At 50.1% G+C, this 18,742-nt stretch overlaps 1 protein-coding gene across 11 annotated transcripts in view; it reads right to left on the bottom strand.

Moving 5' to 3' along the window:
- Nucleotides 1–18,742, bottom strand: part of NCOA1 (nuclear receptor coactivator 1) — a 185,750-nt gene that overhangs the window by 51,824 nt on the left and 115,184 nt on the right. For 10 of the 11 annotated variants that reach the window (XM_074582241.1, XM_074582245.1, XM_074582242.1 and 7 more), the window contains 2 exons: nt 12,139–12,245; nt 8,021–8,187 (listed from right to left, as the gene is read on the bottom strand). In XM_074582241.1, the coding sequence (XP_074438342.1) occupies nt 8,021–8,187; nt 12,139–12,224 (253 nt within the window). In that variant the 5' untranslated portion in view covers nt 12,225–12,245. Of the gene's footprint in view, nt 1–8,020; nt 8,188–12,138; nt 12,246–12,443; nt 12,524–18,742 lie in introns of those variants that run through there. The other variant, XM_074582244.1, reaches the window with a different exon arrangement.

Genomic DNA, 18,742 nt, shown 5'->3' with positions numbered 1-18,742 from the left:
TACACAAAGTAGGTTGACTAAAGGAAAGGTGTAACTATCTGACATCAAGACCCTAGGAGAGCTCGGTTTGTTGGACAAGTCAAGCGATGGTAGAGAACAAGAGCAACAACTTCATAAAAATACATTAGGGAAAGGTGGTAATTACCAAACAGAAGAAAGAATAAATCAAATTAAATGGGCAACGCTGGCACAGGAATGATCCGAAACCCATTTCCACTGAAAACGAGCAGGTGGTTTCATCCTCTTCAGAATCTCAGAAGGATTCCTGGAAGGCTGAAGTTAAACAGTTAAAAGGACTGGATCTGTTCGTACTCTGTTTACCTTGGATCAGCATCACACTTGAGGGCTTTCAGTGGGCACCTACCAAAGCCAAGGAGGAATTCCCCCTCCCTCCTGATGTCTAATCTGGCCTCCGGGGTTTGGTTGTTTTTCTTTCTCTGTAGCCCGCTAACGTACGGTGAAAAATTGGCCGCCAAGACGGGATGAAAGCGGTGTGCACACATCCCTCCCTCTAGTAGCACGAGGAGCTCCATCCGGGTTAACCCAACCACCAGGTCTGGGATGAAAAAAGAGCTTTCTTCCCCCAGCACCCGAAAACACCCGGCGACAGCGCCACTTGCCGAGAAGGTCCCTCCCAACCTCGGGGAGGAACCCGGAGTCTGCAAAACACCGCTCTAAGGCAAAAGCAAAGCTCCCCTTTTCTGACCTCCCTTGAAGCAAACAAAATCAGGAAAACTCCGATAAAGTCAATGCATTTCAAGAGGAGACTACAGCACCAGGCTGACAGTTGTAGCCTGAAGAGATTCCAATCTAATTTTAGATTTGACACAAACCTTAATGTGGTTTTAATTAATTAATTAAAAAAAAAAATCCTTTAATTAATCTATAGCCCTTAAAGCGGTTTTCATTTACTCCATTTCCAGGAGATATTTCCACTTGCCTTGCTCCTCAGATGCCATTCTGCTGCTCGCTTTTGCTCTTCAGTCAAACCTCAAACATTAAGACCTAAACTCCTGTTTCTAACACATCGCTGGGACACTCTGAGCTCGGGTTGTTTCTTGAGCCTTCCCACTTTTAATCATTTTCCAAGTAAAGAGGTTTCCATTTCTTCTCTGACTATGCAAAAACTCTACCTTTTATTCTTCCACTGCATGAAAGTGTCCTCTTTGGGGTCCACTGAAGGACCTCGGTGTCAACTCAACACATAAAAGCCACCAAAAATTACACTTTAATTCTCTGAACCTAATAGTTTGTTTATCTCGATTTCTGCGCGTGAGGGAGAAAGGCAGCAGTGACGCTGTGCTGTCACCCTGTCCTCCTGGCGGCAACACCCACCCTGAGCAGCTCTCCAGGCCACCAAAGTAGGAGCTCAGATGTGACATGGGAATGCAGCAGGGCATCTCTGAGGCTCATCCCGGGGACCTCTCTCTCCCTTGGCTCTCCTGATGGCAAGCTGCACTCAGTAGAGCGGCCACTGGCTCTTGTCTTCAACCCGCTCTGCCCACGGGGCCACCCTGGACACCGTATCTAGATACTAGTTTTAAGCCCCCAGAGTAAGACAAACTGGAGCAAGTTCAGTGGAGGCCACCGAGATGGTCAGGGCTGGAGCCCTGATCCTGAGATGAGAGGACAAGGGAAGGGGTTTGCTCAGCCTGGAGAAGAGATGGATTTGGGGCACCTTACAGCAGCCTGCCCATGCCTACAAGACGTTATGGAGGTGATGGAGCCAGGCTCTTCACACCAATGCATGGTGAGAATATGAGAAGCAATGGGTCCAAGTGAAGCAAGAGACGTTTAGGTGGGACAGGAGGAAAGTCTTGTTCACCACAAGGCCAGCCAACTGTCGACGCAGGTTGCCCAGAGCACTTGTGCTCCTCCATCCTTGAGGGCTTCCAAAGCCCAACTGGGTAAAGCCCTCAACACCACCACCACTATCAGAAATGGAAATAAGCTTTATGGAAATGAGATGGTTCCAGCCAGACAAGAGATTGCCAGCGCCCAGGTAAAATGTCAGACTTCTCCAAGAGGATACGGGATTACACTATGGGGAGAGGGAAGAGCTGAAATGAAAGCGTACTCAAAAATATAAAATGCAAGAAATAACGCAAGCATAAAGAAGGCAGAGCACGTTACGCAGAAGGTACTTTCCCTTGGCGGTGCGGAGGCAGCAGCTCCAAGGATCTGAGAAGTTCAGAAACTGGAAATACTGCCCGTGATTCAAAGCATGTCAAGAAAGATGCATTCAATTTGGAGTCGTCGAAAGATGGATATGCAGACAATTTAGGAGGATTCTAAAGAGAAAAAAAAATAAACGCCTAAAGACTTGAATTACATTATTCTGGCAAAACAAAGCCAAGAGAGGGAGAAGGTCCCCAAGGCTCCTTCTGCTCCTGCACTGGAGATGTCCAGCTCCTTTGCAGACACAGTAACATGGACTTGGGCTAGAGATTTCCTCAAAGCTAATGGAAGTCCACACAGAGCTCCGTCCCCAGGGGCTGCGGACACAAAACCCCGTGTACTGAGGGTAACGTGGCAGCCTGGACCTGGGCAGAAGAAACCAGCTGAAAGCCCTTAATTGCTCTGCAGTGGGCTCCTCTGCTTTGGGGTAAAGCTTGCCAAGGGACACCGGCTCTGCGACTTGCATCCACACATTGCATGCAACTACTCGCTTTGTGGTTTTATGGGAGTAATTTTATGATCTTTAATAAGGTACCACAACACTCGGCTGTTGGGACAAGAAGGGGCTCTTGACTCAGTGCCCGAGGACAGGGTCTCCTCCTCTCCTCCTCCCAAAACCTCACGCCACCATCGCAGGCTGTGGGAGAAGCCTCTTCCCAGGCCACCACTTCACCATTTTCTGACCACTGCTAAATACAAAGCCAAGGGTTTTTTTTTTTTGTTCTCTTTTTAAAGCTCACCACGTGTTGGCATTCCCAAACCCAAGAAGAAACCCAGCATTCATTTGGAAGAGGCTTCCATACGTCCCACTGAGGACCCAGGACCTCTCTGCGCTAGAAGCTGCACATGTATATCACAAAATAAATCCAGGGCCAAACCTAAGCATATGACAAGACAGCAGGGAAACTTAATTAAAGGAAAGCCACTGACAGCCCAATGATCGTATGCAACAGAGCAGCCAAAATCAATAATCATTTCATATACTTCACTTAATTAACTTACTGTATTTACCCAAAAGGAAAATTACTTCCCCAGTAGGTTAACTTCCAAATGGGGGGTGGTCTTAAATTAAGGGTCCTCATCTTTTCAGGCTGATGTTCCCTAGTGACAAAGCAGCACAAATTTGCCCGAAGGAGCCCGTCATTATTACAGCCACACTTCAGGAAAAAAAAAACAAATAAAAAGATGCCAGGAGGACACAGCTACTCCATGGTTTTGCTGGACCTGAAAGAGGGACACCTCCATGCAGTAGAAGAACAAGCTGTGGAATTTTTGTGTAGTCCAAGAAGGGACAGAAATGCTCTTATCCCTAAAACCCCTGAAAATTATTTAAGGAAAGGCTCAAGAAATAGCCTTCTCCCCCTCCCTGTCCAAAGTAACTCAGCCTAAAAATTGAGAGTCATCTTTGCAGGTTAACACATTTGGGAGAGAAAGCTGAGTCTCCTGGTGCCCTCTGAAAACATCCCCAAACCAGGTCACTATTCTGTAGCGTTATTAGAGAATAAAACTGCATTAATAAAGATTTGATTTTTTTTTTCCTCCTTATACATCCATAAGAATAAATTCAGCAGCCCCACCACCGAAAAGCCAGGCTTCACTGGGGCTGAAGGTGTCACACGTGGGGTCGTATGACCCCCCATCGCCACGAGAAGCCTCGCACTGCCAAGGCACGCCGTGGCTCAGGGTCCTTCATCAGACAAGCTGAGTTGTACAACTCCAAGCAAATACAGAATAAATCCTTTATTTTGGCAATTAGAGAGTAAATCTGCTGGGGCTTTTGGATCTCGCAGGACCAGAAACTCATGAGCATCACCCCACGCGTCCTGGCGGGGCCGGGAGCCGTGCCGCGGCTGCTCCTGGACCGGGTAAGCTGCCGGCTCCGCGCACCGATTCCCGCAGAAGCCGAACATACGGCGGCACAGCGGGAGCGACCGGCAGCGAGCGGCGATGAGCAAACGCAGGAAGGACGGGGGGAAGGAGGTCCCTTGGACGCCGGCGGAGGTAGAGTCGCTTGCAATGCCTTTAGGAGGTGTTTCAAGGGCAACCCTCTGCGGCTGTTTGAGTTTGTAGGCGGCGTAATGAAAAGCTCAATACTGTTTGATTTATTCTATTAAGGTGCTGGATTTATACTCCTGCTCTGGAAGGAAATTAAGCAGCCTATCAATGGAGAGGGCTTTTGGGAAAAGACTTGGTGGCTTCATCTTAAAAAGGACGCTGCCAAGGTTGGGAGCTCTACAAGGGAGATGAGATGACCCCTCTGCCGGCTCCATCAGATCTCTGTACATTGCTCATCGCCTCTTCCATAAACCAAAGGTTATCAACCTCCCAAAACTGGGGCGTTCAATTAAAAAAGACATCTGGGGGAAACAAAGGAAATGCCTTTCTGGAGCCCGCCTGCCACCGCGGAGCCTGACGTCACAGGGGCATTGGATGCCGACGTTCTGCCTCTCCTCAGGGCAGGGGTCACCCCAACCTCCACAGCACTTGCAGGGTAGGCGTCAAGCATTACATTATTTTACAGAAAAGGAACAAAACCGGCAGTGGTCCATGCATCAACACAGCTTTTCCAGTATCTCTGCTTGTCTTTGTACTCTCCTGTATGACCAAGATACCTTATTTTTGTGTTTGCAGACACGCAGCGGTCACCTTCCCCGCAGCAACCAAGCCTCCTCCCCGTCCTGCAGCCTCCTGACTCCATCACAGCTCCACCACGCTGCCCTGATGGCTTCTTCTAACGGCCTTTACATCACCCCTGCTAACCCTACAAGCCAGAGAGTGACGCAAAGCTGTCCAGCTTGCCTCCATCCATCACGTTTTGACCGCAGCAGCGCTGAACTAAAACCACCTGGGGTGAGCTCACCTCCACGTGATGGATGGACATCAGCTCCGTCTCACGGCACGGCTCCGCAGCAGAGGACCCACCCCAGGAGAGGACCGCCAGCATCCATGCGCTGGGCACGATGCCAGCCTGAAGGCAAAGGGGAGGAAGGTCCACACGGATGGACCGCTGCCCCACGGAGCCCAGGCAGGATGCTCAGAGAGATCTTCTCCTTGCTGACCTCCAAACTGCCCAGGAGATGTTGGTGGCCCTTTCTCCTCCTTCCCCGGCAAGTGACTGCATGCAAGCACGGTTCAGGGCTCCAACACTCGAACCACCCAACTCGAAAAAAATCAAAAAAACTTTTGCGGGACGGACGAAGGCTGAAAAATTAACTGTCTGGCCTCTTCCTCTGCTGCGTTTATTGCTGTCTTGGCAGATGAATTTCAGGTTGCTGCCACAGCCGCAAACCGCTTGTTCTGCCAACTGTACATTACTAACATTGGAAGGTGTCCAGACCTAGGAATCTTTTCTAAAAGCATTTGCTTCATACTTTAAATAGCAGCCCAGCAGGCGGGGGGATGGGCGGGAGGGCTCAGCCCCTGCGTGCGATCCATCTGCAAGCTTCTGCCGGCTCCTCCACCCTTTTGCGGGTTAAATCTGAGGACGACCCACGGTGCAGGTGCAGCCGGGGGAAAGCTGGTGGGATGTGACCTCTAAGCCCTCCAGGGCTGGCCACGGGGAGGATGTGTCCCCCCCGGGATGTCCCCACTCCCCCGGCTCTGCCACCTGCCCCTTCCCAAGCTCTCCGGCTCTGCGCCTGGCACATTGTTAATTAAATTAATAACGGGACGTTGGCTGTTTTTTCATTGAAATCTGCTCTGCTACGAGGTTTAGCATCATTTTCCCCCGTGCTCTAGAGTTTTTCTTATTATTGGGCTGAACACCATCGTTTGCTGGGATTTCTATGATTCTGTGATTTGCTGGGACGTCCTGAGCCCGCCGTACCACACCACTGCAAAGCCAAACTCCCCGGCTCCTCTCCGATACACGAAATGACGCCTCCAGCTGGGTTTCCTAACGGAGCATCGGAAGGAGCAGGGCCACGCGCTGCAGGGTACGTCACCACTCACAACACTCCAGCAACAAAACCACATCCTCAACAGCGAGCAAATATTAATCAGGTTTATGGCTGAGAAACAGAGAGGAGGAGGAGGAGGGACACGGGCAGGGAAACACAACGTCTCACACTCGATATAACTACAAGGACAGAAAATTGTCCCTGGCCACAAATATTCTGATGTTTTGCCGTACTTCTCCTCCCGCCTGGTGTAAAATGCTCTCGTAGTAAACTAAGAACAAATACAGGTGAAGTTTCTTTTTTTCCGTAATATGGCGCCACGCGAGATAAGCCGGCAATACAGAGCAAAGCTCAAGGCATAATATTTTTAAGTAGTGCTTGTCCTGGTTAATGTTCAGCCCCGCTGTGCAATGTCAAGAAAACTAATGAACAGTGAAGTGGCAGCGAGCAGGAACCTGGGCGTACTCACCCGCTACCAAACTCCTTTCAGAGCCCGGGCACAACGTGAACGAAAGCTAAAAGCAGTCGTCCTGGTTCATCGGGAAGGCCGGGCAACACGAGCTGAATGCTTTGCTACCACGCTTGGCCCAAAAGTCGGTGCTAAAGTAACAGCAAGCTGGGAGGAGCTACGGCAATGCCTGGCGTGTGACAGGACAAGGGGGAATGGTTTTAAATTAAAAGAGGGGAGATTTCGACTAGATCTAAGGAAGGAATTTTTCCCAATGAGGGTGGTGAGCCCCTGGCCCAGGTTGCCCAGAGAGGTGGTGGCTGCGCCATCCCTGGAAACATCCCAGGCCACGTTGGATGGGGCTTGGAGCAACCTGCTCGAGTTGAAGATGTCCCTGCCCAGGGCAGGGGGTTGGACTCAATGGCCTTTAAAGTCCCTTCCCACCCAAACCCTTCTGTGATTCTACGGAGCGTCTGTATGTGCGTACCCACGTCCCAGCCATGGGGTTTGGGAAAAATTCAACATCTGTTATCAGGCAACACGGCTCCGCTCAGAGCGTGCGGTGGGAGCTTTGGCAAAGGCAACACTTGATGGATGACGCGCTCTCAGCACTCACGCTGCGCGGGATTCACCTTGTGCACCAAGGACAAACTGTTTGCACCAAGGACAAAGTATTTGCACGAAGGAAAAAGTATTTGCACGAAGGAAAAAGTATTTGCACGAAGGACAAAGGATTCGAGCACAGGAGATGGGCAGCCCTCAGCAGGCATGATGCGGAGCGAGCTGGAGCCCACCTGCAGCAGCTCCAGGAGGGATGCTGGGGTCGCGAGGACCTGAACAAGTCCCACTCCCTCCTTAAGACACCTCACGCCTTCTCCTGTGCATGGTTTGAGCCCTTTGGACTTCCACACTTCAGCCCATGAGTTGAAACTCTGGGTGAATTTTAACCTTTATACGGCTTCTTCAAGCACCTCTTCTCTGTCCACAGGTTACAGCGCCGTATTCACGGGCGGAAGGTGGATTAATGCCCCTCCGATCCGGCAGGAGAACAGATCTGCCAAGGGTACGTGGTTCTTCACCAAGTCGCGCACAGCGTGAGGCTGTCCTTCACCTTACCCGGCCATAAAATGGGGTTTCTGCACACAGTTAATAGCAGTATTGCTGATAAGCGCTTAATGGGCCTGATCCCGAAAGCTTAACAAGCACTTCTGGTTATTTTAATCTAAGGAGTAATTTCAGGATGAGTCACAAATATGGAGTAAAGTGCCACCTTGCCCCAGAAACAAAGGTGGCATCTTAAACAAGCCAAGCAACGAGGACAAAGCATACCCTTTCCATAAAAGCAAGAGAAGGAAAATTATTGCGAATGGAATGATTATGTCACGCTTCCTCATGAATTACGTCATCTGCTGCAATTTAGGGTCTGCAGGGTACCAGGAGAACGCTCCTACTCCGAAGCTTCCCCGCAAGCCGCGGCAGGAGGCTGCCGCCTTACCTTGCTCCAACCTCTTCATCTGCTGGATCTGATCAACCGTCTTTTTTAGGATCTTGCATTTGTCGGGTTTGACACTCAGAGTGTCGATGTCCCCGATGTTTGCAGACAGCAGCTCTGCCAGCTCCTCTAAATACTTGTTCTCCTGTTCCCGTCGCCGCTTTTCATTGCTGTTAAGAGAAAGGAAGAAAATTAAAAGCCACGGTAATGACTTTTCCCCACTGCTCAGCCTAATCACACCTGAGCACGGGACAAGAACCCAAAAATACAAGTACTTGCTGGAGTGATGACCGCGCTATAATCCAAATATCTCCAAAATACTGGGGATTTCATTCAGGCCTTTGTCTATTTTTATGCATATAACCAGAATTAATGCCAAGGAAGACACACAGGGCTAGCCAGACACCCCCAGCAAGAACAGACCTCTAACATTCAGGACTCTTCCTTCCTCTCAAAAATAGTTATAAGTGAGCTATATCAAAAATAATCAAAAATAGTTATATACAACCTCTTGTTTTTGTACAGCCACCATTCCAGCTGTCGCCAAGTTTAATCCTGAATTTGTACATAAAAACAAACAACATCCACCAGAGCTCACTGAAGGGAAAATCAGAATCAACGGTGACAGAAGGAAAATGAAAAATATTCATGAGATCTACCTTTTTGTCCCAGCAAAAGCTGCTTTTCTTTCAGCCCCCAGTCGCTGCAGAAGCTCAACGCTCTCCCATCAAATATTTGTAAATTCCGGGAACTGAGAGTAGGTTATTTATGCGCTATGACATGGCCATCGCTGAAGCCACCCTGGACACTGTAACATAGTCCTTTACCAAAGACGTTATAAGCATCGAAGCCACTAAAATAAGCTGTGCACATGGGAGAGACACACAGAGACACACTTTCCCTAAATACCTTCCTCTACATCAACCACAGGATGGAACGAGGACATCCCAAAATGCCCGACATGGCTCTCCACCGCTTGCCATGCCTTTTAGCAGGCTGGCTTTCAATAAGCCACCTCACTTTCTGTGGCAACCTCCACAGGACGCCCGGCACTCTAATGAAGAGGCACTGCCTGAAAATCCCCTAACGTTTACTCAACACCGAGAAGCTGCTGAGATGCCTGTGGGGAGAGTGAGATGTTCCTGGCCTCAAAGAGGCGCCACCGCTCACCGAGGGGCTGAGAAAACACTGGTTACAAAAGCTGACTCCAAAAGTCCATCTTGGTAGGAGATCTGTGTCACACCACAGATGTGCACTGTGGTGGAACAAGCTCTGAAGGCTTCGAGAAGAGGTTTGGTTTATTTTACCTGCTGAGAGTGCAAGCCAACTGGAACGTGAATATACCTTCATCACTCTGCAGAGACCCTTTAGAAACCACACCTGCCCAAAAGGGGACGAGACACCACCAGCCCTCCCCAGTAAGGAGCTCCTCAGGTAGGCTGCACAGATGTTTCTTGATTTTTGCCTAATTCCACTTTATTAGCTCGATATCCAGATCTGACAGGTATGTGTTGTCTCTTGGGCATTTTTCTGCTGTTTAAATGCTCTCACATGAAAATACCTGATGACTGCAGGGATAAGACTCTGTGATGAACCTCCCCTTGCCTCCCAAGTTCATTCTCCATCACCGCGGTTCTCCTCCTGCCTGTGTCTCTCCAGGTGTCGTGACTGCCCGGAGGAGCGACAGGAATGACTCGCCCTCCTTTAACTCAGCGGAGCGGCAGTCAAAAAAGAAAGGAAAAAAACCAAAGGCAAGACCAGCTGCGGGTGTGGAGAACCCAAGTTGTGTTTCTGCCTGGGCCACCAGTCCCATAAAGTCCATGAGTGAGACGTTCCATGGGAGAAACACAATGCGACCTGGAAACTCCTCCACAATGGGTTTGGGTGGGTGCAAGAGCCCTCATTTCCCTGGCAGGCAGCTGCCAACGGGTACGAAGGGGTCACAGGCAGCAAAACCAGCTTCACAGACGTAGGTTGGATGTCCAGCTGCTGCAGAAGCGCTGGGTCCAGCCATGGACCTCAGCCTTTCTGCACAGGTATCGGCGAGAGCAGCGCTGGCGCGCTCCCCAGCAATGGGCAGGCAAATGCTTCTCAAAGGAGCTGGGTGAGTACTTTATTTAAGGTCAAATTAATTCCTCGCCCTCCTTGCGAACCAAAAAGCAACAGCAGAGGGGAGAGAGAAAAAAAATAATTCCCTCTGTTGTGGGTGAGCTCACTTCATGAAAACCCTTAATGTCGCTGTTGCTGTGGCAACTTTCAAATTGTAGGAGGGAGAATTGGCCAATTTTCCTTACATAAAAGCATCATGAGAATATTACAGCAGTGGGCTGTTCTTTATGACTCCCAAGTATCATCAAAAGCAATAGTTAAACCTTCCAGGTTTTAACAAAGGAGTTTTGAAGTTCCCTTTGCTCCAGAGCACATTACGGAAGACTCTGACCAGCCCAGGGGGGAGGATGAGGTCCTTCCCCACCACGGATGCAGGTCAGGAGATGGTCTGAAAGAAGGAAGACACAGCACCGGTGAAGACTTTTCTTCTGGATTTCAGTGACATGCTTCAGCTCCAGTGTTCGGGGTTGGATGGCCAACCCGATGACGAGGATTTGAGTCAACCCTTTTACAAATGCTGGTCGGTGCTTTGTGGATGTAAAAACTCATCGTGCTTGGACAAGGAAGGAGAATTCTCCATCCAGAAGTTTCTCCTTTTCTACAATCAGTTCATTCCTCAGCCTATATATTTTGAAAGACGCCTGGTGTCGGCAGCAGAAGGCCTTCTTGGGGTGCTGAGGGGTTAGGATACACAGCACAGGAGATCTGCTTTCCAAAGACAGACCAGATGAAGCAAAGCCAGATGTGTGCTCATCCATCTGCAGAGCAGTTCCTTCAAGAACTTGTCCAAGCCCGTCTTGCTACCCATGGCTTTGTCATGGGGACTCAAGGACCAACATCTTTAACCTACACTCACCTCTGGGGCAAGGACCAGCTCCGGGACCAGCCTGGGGACAGCAGTGAGGGCTGCAGAGCTCTGACTCCAATGACTCAGCCAGAAAGGGGAAATATTTCACGTGATTACAGAAGAATTTGGTAGGACTAAGACAGCTGCAAGTGCTATCAAAATGTCTTCTACAATTTAATGGCACAGCTAAGCCATGAACCACGCAGCCTTTGGAAGAAGGTGCGTGAACTCTACAGAGACGTTGCAACCAAAAACTGCAATGAACAGAAATCCTCAACCAACCACTTAACGTCTCTCTTCTGGAACACCGTAGGCTTTATATTTGTGATCTAGAGTACCACGTATGAGCTGTAAGTGATAAAAAATACACCTGGGCTTTGCTCAGTGCATCAATATTCTGCAACGACGACCAAAACAGCATCCCAGGCAGCAGAGACAGAGAGTCAGCAGCAGCACGTACGTTCATCCTTACTAACAGACTATATCACCATGGGAAAAGATGTACAGGATTCACAGGGAGCCTGGAAAAGCCTTTGGAAGGAGATCACAACCGCCTCTATCCAGGACTTCTTAGCCTAATGCAGTTGGTGAGGTTGCTGGGACGGGGAGGCTCCATCACAAGCAAAAAGTTCCTTTCTGCAGTGAGCTGAGCTTTGAAGCAGCCTGCGTCAGTGCAGAGAAATGAAGGTATTTCAGACAATTATTTCCTGTTCCATAACTGCACCATGGAGCAAGAGGGTCTCCACCAGAGCTTTTGAATACTACAAAACTGCTGATTTCTTGGGAATCTGGCACAAAGAGGCAGAAGGCTTGGGATGATCTGCAGACCTCACAGAAGTATCTGCTCCAAATTTACCCCGAGAAAGCTTTCCTGATGCTCTGAACGCTCTCAATTTATGAAATCAATACATTAACTTTGATAACGAGCCTCTAATCATCATTTGCCACCTAACAACAAGCAGAGCAGATGGGGAGCCGCATTTCCATCATGCTCCATCTTCCACCGCAGCCACCGCTAAAAGCAAAGCGAAGTTCTGGTGGGAAGTGTGAACGCTTCCGAGTGGCTGAAACCCGGCTCCATCTGCTCGAGCAGACGGGACGGAGCGACGCAGTGGGAATGACAAAATAGCCGTGGCAGGGGACGGATCGGGAGCAGTGCACGTACCTCTGGGCTGTATCGCAGGGAGAGCCTTTCCTCTTCCGAGAGTCGGGGTTGGCAGGGTCCGTTGAGCTGTCCCCGAGGCCACTCATGTTGGTTGACCTACTTTGCACCTGGAACCAAAGAGAGACAGGGTAAGGACAAGCTTTTTGCAGCTGCAGGAAGAGCGGTTCCTCCAAGGCAGAGCCAGAAAACATGGACCAAGTGCCCTCTGAAGAGGTAACTAACCCAACGCAAGTCTTTGTTATTGAATCAATGCCTCGTTTATGAAGGAAAGGGTGCGAAGGGAAGATAACACACGATCACGTTACCCTCCTTTTGGTGTCCTTTGGTCACCATTTGGCCAAGCAAGTCCTCACCACCAGCAACATCAAACTTCCATCACAGACTGAGCTCTTCCCTGTATCCCCGCAGATTTTAGCTTCCTGGCCTTACAGCATTTTAACAACTATCTAAACAAAGCCTGTTTCAATGCTTTGTTTATGTGTTTGACTGTGTTTGTTTTGTTTCCTTCTCCTTCAGCCCATCTTCGGCTCCTCTGCCATCTCCCCCCGGTTCCTCTGACTCACGGCTGGCAGAGGACGCTCCACCCTTCGCATTGTGTCGCTCCCCCACAACCTCCTTTCCCCTCAGCACACGGCCTGGGCTTTAATTAGAGCTGCAAACTGACTCATCTCTTAACGGGATGCGACACCCTCCCACGAACCCCTTCCCCACCTCCCGATGAGGCTGCCTCCCACGCGTGGGCCTCCCAGCCCCAACCTTCTCCTGGAAGAGATCTTCCCAACCACGGCCGGTCCTTGGCCAGTCCCAACACTGGGCACCTCCTGGGTTCCAGCTCTCTCCAACACATGGATGTTTCACCCTTGTTTTTAGGGTGTAATTTCAACAGATATTGGGTAAACCAGTCCATGCTATGGCAAGTGAGAGGTCTAAGCAACCCAAGAAGGTCTGGAAGTCATGAGGATTGTAACATTGCAATATCCCACATGCTAATGCTGCTTAATTATGAATTGTATTTTTCATATTTAACTGAATAAAATACTATCTAAGCTCAGTAAGGGCAAGAAAGCCAACTAAGGCTTCTTTCTGGACACTTCACCTTGAGGGGTGTTAAAGGGTTTGGCCAAAGACCGTGACACTCTCCAACCTGAGACCTCTGCCAGTCCCCTCCGACTGCCTAACTGGGATGAAACACATCTACAGGACAGGGTCAAACCCTCACACAACACGTTAAATCAGAGCTTCTCTAGAAAATAAATCAGCTATGCACGTTGCTTCCCTTGCTTTGGTAAAGCCATTCCATGATTTTTCCAGTAACCACAATAATTCCGTATTGGATAATGCCACCTTCCAAATTCTTTTATTTATTTCAGAATTTTTGGAAGTGTTTATCATTAGGAGAAGATACAATCCCTGAGAAACAAAGTAACGGAATCCTGGACAAGAAGTTAGTAGTTCAGAGAGTAAAAGGACTAAGTTCTTAAACTTAATTCCCTTCATTTCTTCTATTACTTTCTAAAAGTTGGAATTTTAATAAGGATTAAACAGCTGATGGGAGTGTGACTCTAGAAGACATGTCCCCAGTTCCCACAGCCCAGAATCCCCCCGTGTTTTATTCAGCCTGCCTGAACATGGATCGGGACGCCTTCGGTGGTCCAGCATCTCCCACCCGCTACCCAGCCTGGTGCAAGGCAGCCACTCATCAAAAGCCACCGGTGGTGGCTCATCTCGTGCTCAGACAGGTGACGACCGAAGTCCCACCAGCTTCTGAAAGTTCTCAAACCACATCTGCAGAGCAGCTCCTCCTGACCTCAGAGCAGTGGAGAGGGGTGGACACAGCCGTGAGCATCTCCTCCGCTCCCTGGTTGCCTGAAGACCCCAGTGTTCCCATTAAAACCCAGAAACCCCCTGCAGCCTGGGCTGCATCCCCAGCAGCGTGGACAGCAGGGCGAGGGGGGGATTCTGCCCCTCTGCTGCGCTCGGGGGAGACCCCCCTGCAGTGCTGCCTCCAGCGCTGGGGCCTCGGCACAGGAGAGACACGGAGCTGTTGGAGCGGGGCCAGAGGAGGCCCCGGAGATGCTGGGAGGGCTGGAGCCCCTCTGCTGGGAGGACAGGCTGAGAGAGCTGGGGGGGTTCAGCCTGGAGAAGAGAAGGCTCCGCGGAGACCTTCCAGCCCCTGCCAGTCCCTCAAGGGGCTCCAGGAAAGCTGGGGAGGGACTCTGGAGCAGGGAGGGGAGCCATGGGACGAGGGGGAAGGGTTTGACACTGGAAGAGGGGAGATTGAGATGAGATATTGGGAAGAAATACTTTGGTGTGAGGGGGGTGAGCCCCTGGCCCAGGTTGCCCAGAGAAGCTGTGGCTGCCCCATCCCTGGAGGGGTTCAAGGCCAGGTTGGCCGGGGCTTGGAGCAACCTGGGCTGGTGGGAGGTGTCCCTGCCCAGGGCAGGGGGTTGGACTAGATGGCTTTTTAATTGCCCCTTCCAACCCAAATCATTCTTTGATTCTCTGATTCTGTGAAAACCAGTGTTACCAGCTTCATTATCTCCTACAACCAAGGTGTCCGGGGGGTGTCACACATTTTCGTTCCTCAATGACCCATCTCTACACTCGACATTGACAACCTCTACCCCAAAATAAGTGAAACATCTGTGCATAACACAGTGCTACGCGGAAAAAGCCCGTCTTTTGGCAGCACACAGGCATTTCTGCTAACGCTTGCGTCACCAGTGCTAAGGCGAACGTGGTTCCTGAAATCATTTTAGCAATATTAGCGCAGGCGATCGATGCCGCAGGCACGAGAGCTTGTCCACCGAATTCAGAAACCCTGAGCAGATGCCAACAAGCTAGCCATGACCAGGGATCCGAGTTCATCCCCTGCGTCTTTGGCACGTTTGCAAGAAGGAACGATGCCAAAGTAAATACAAGGAAGGGGGGAAAAAAGCAAACTCTTGAAAAATTTAGAGATTGGAAAACTAGAAGTGCTGCATCATCTGCTTAGGGGGAGAAGGGCTCGGTGAGGTTTCAGACGAGCTTTCTGGGGTTTAAACCTTCTTCTTGAAGGTTTAACTTGCTCTCATCAAAACACTGAGTCTCCGTAAGTGGCGTTGCTCTTGCAGGTCCCGATCTTTCCTCTCGGCAACTGAATTAAAAGGAAAAATGAGCAGGGATATGGCAGGTAAAGCCGACTGTCCCACCGAGATGTTCCACTGCAGGACCGCGGCTTGGCAAGAGAGACCATATGCCCTAGAGAGGTGAAGTAAGGACAACATTGCAGCCTTAGCTGAAATCCTTGGCTTGAGTTAAGCCCTTGATGTAATACACTCAATGTTTCTTTTTATTGTAAAAGTAGTTTATTTTATGGCAAAACTTGCCAGGGCTGACAAGCCAAAAAATGTCATTTGGTCTAAAAATACCGGGGATGACTCGGTTTGAAAGCCCTGTTGGGTCAGGGCACGGCCAGGGGTTGATGCCCCCGCGGAGGGCAAGGGTTGGGCTGCGGCGAAAGGCAGCCCTGCCCGCGCTCGCGGCCCTTTCACCAGAAACCCGATTTCTAAACGCTGGCTTCTTGTAAAAACGTTAATATTCTGCTGGCTTAGGAAAGCAAACAGAGGCAGAGGAAGGACAGCAGGATGGTAATGAACACAAGCTAATTAGTTCAGCCAGGGGCAGGGGGGGGAAGCGGCTTCCAGGCTTAATACAGGGGCTCTCCGATGCAGAGACCTCTGCTAAACCGATTGCTCCTCTGCTATCACAAGCCACCACAAAAATATATTAAGGGACAACATAAAATGCTGCTGATGTCCCTCCTGGTGCTGCTCGCTCATGGGGCTCCTTGGGAGATGTTTGACCATGGCAGGACCAAGACCTAAGCGTTGCATCAACACGAAGAGCGCTGGCCTCTCGCCCTCCTCCACATGCACACGGGTGAAGTCTCGTCCCAAAGATGCCCTGAACCTGCTGCTCTGAAGAAACTCCATGTCATGGTGCAAACCCAAAATGTGGAGTGTTCTGGGGTGTTTTTTCAACAGCTATGGATATTATCATTGCAACCAGCAGCTTCGTGCTTGGTCTTGTGTGCAGCCGGTGCACAAGTCCGTGGTCCTACAGCAGCGGTGTCGATGAGCAAAGCTGCGACGTGCACCATGTTTCGCAGCAAATCAAGCGCCTGCAATAAAAACTGCAGCTCCCTGGCCCCAGCTAAACCAGGGCGGAACTCAAGCCACCAGCGAGGAAAAAGGTTTGGAGCTTCTCCGAGGTGATTCTCCATATCCACGTTGCTGTTGCTCCCCTGGTTCTTAGTCCACAGCACTAGTCCCTGGCCCCACCTGTTACCGGCACCCAAGTGCACCACTGCATCTGCTCATCAGAGACTAATTAGTCTCAAAGAGATTAATGAGAAGGAAAAAAACAAAACAAAACAAAACAAAACAGAGAGGGGGAATGGACAAGAAGGACAGGAGCTGAAGTAACCTGCCCATGGCCAGGCAGATGAAACTACCTCTAATTTCCAACCCTGAACTCTCTCCTCTTCCCTTGGTCCTGCAACGTGCCACAGTGGAGCACCCACCTGAAGAAAATGCTGCTTTTTGGGATGCTAACGAATATCCTAGCACAGACCAGAGCCTTGACATGGAAGATGAAGCACCAGCCAACATCAATATTCTAACACAGCCTTGGGGATCATGACACGAATGCAATTTCCACATTAACAAAAACTAACAATAAGGGAAAAGGATGTGAATTATCACGGCTTAATGCTTCTGCTCTCCTAATAACACCAACGGATTTCCAATAGCTTCCCAAAGACGGCCATCGCTACCTCTAGCAGAGACAAACAGCCCGAGTGGTTCGAACTGACAGCACAGGAAACGGAGCTGGCTGCTGAATCCTTAATTCTAACAGAACTGCCTACTTCTAAAATGTATTTCCCACATTTGGGATGAATTTGACCGCAAAAAAATGCTTGCAAAATAACACCAACATCTATTGGAGAGAGACACAATTAATCGGCTGTTTTTAAGAAAATGACAATGTTGGAAAGCTCCCTCATATTACAGCTATTTATCATCAAAATATAACCCATCTGTGCGTACACAGTCTCAATTAGAGGTAATTAAGAGCATACTTGGAGTGTCGCAAGGACACATCTATATTGTTCCCCTCACAAGTTCATCATCAGCTGCTCCTCTCATCGCCGGGGTCAGAACAAACCTTAATTTTTTTTTTATTTTTTTTTTAAACTTCTGCAGATCACAGAAGAAAGGCTGAAGCTGTGATGTGGACAGAGAAGAGGTAACGGGTGAGAAAGAGCGAGTCACTTGCTAACCTACTGCATGTGGCATTAGTTTGGGGCTGAGTTTTGTTAAAAAGAACTTCTTTTTCTGGCCTCATCTCCAACAAAAAAAGGAGAGAGATGCAAAGTCCTGATTAAACATTCTTGTTTTGGTGGCTAACGTTGTCAAAAACAAATGTCACATCTGTTTTGTGCAACACTCCTTGGGGGACAGCGCAAAATCCCTGTATCCATATGCCATCGCTCCAGCCTGCAGAGACGTCGCCTTCCATCTAAACCCTCTTTCCTTGGTACCTTACCCCAATTTCCCTGCTGCGTTTCCTCCTGCCTCTCACCTACCCCGCGAGCCCTCCGTCTTCCTTCTTCCCCGTGAGGGTGGTGAGCCCCTGGCCCAGGTTGCCCAGAGAAGCTGTGGCTGCCCCATCCCTGGAGGGGTTCAAGGCCAGGTTGGCCGGGGCTTGGAGCAACCTGGGCTGGTGGGAGGTGTCCCTGCCCAGGGCAGGGGGTGGCACTGGGTGGCCTTTAAGGTCCCTTCCCACCCAAACCATCCTGGGATTCTATGATTCTTCTGCCTGAGCCTCATGAAGATGCTGCTGGTGGACCCTCTGTCTCTGGGACATCCAACCCAAAACACATTGCACAGCCTGGGGAGCGTGGACAACTGGGTTTCTCTTGGTTCCCATTACTCACCCTGGCCTGAACATCCCCTCTTGACATCAAGCGATGCTTCCATTGTTACGGTAATAACGATGATGCTTGAGTCAAGGCTGGATGGGACATGCTCAAGGTCACCCCGAGGCCTTGCAGCAACCTTATGTTGAACCCACATCTCTGTGGTCATTAGGGCTGTACGAGGAGGGAGATGATGAATAAAGAGGAAAACTAAGTGTGTAATGTGGGGAAAACCAGAGCTGAAGGCAGGCGGGAAATCCACCCTGCCTGATCCCGCATCGCCTCTTTAAGTAGAGCCCATGGTGTTGGGACAAAGATGAATTCACGGAGAGAGCAGCACACTCCAATATCCCTGTGTCTGTCCAGCCTGGAGGGCCGGTGTTTGCTTTCCTTCCAAGGAGATAAGCGGGATGTGCAGAAATCTTAATTATCGCTGGCTCTGTGGTGGCAGCAGGCTAATAAAAGCTGTCAGCTCGGGGACTCGGTGGAGCGAAAGCCTGCCATCTCAATTCCCCGCATCTGCACCCACCCGCCGGTCCCGCGGGGCAGGGGACAGGGAGGACGTGTGAGATGCCTACACCCTTCAGGAGAGGCTTTCCACTGCCACCAGCACACAGGAGAAAGGACCACGGCAGGTCGGGC

Source organism: Larus michahellis, chromosome 3 (genome assembly GCF_964199755.1).
Source record: "Larus michahellis chromosome 3, bLarMic1.1, whole genome shotgun sequence".
Taxonomy (NCBI): Eukaryota; Metazoa; Chordata; class Aves; order Charadriiformes; family Laridae; genus Larus; species Larus michahellis.
The sequence above is the reverse complement of the archived record's forward strand: the minus strand, read 5'-3'. Positions and strand labels throughout refer to the sequence as shown.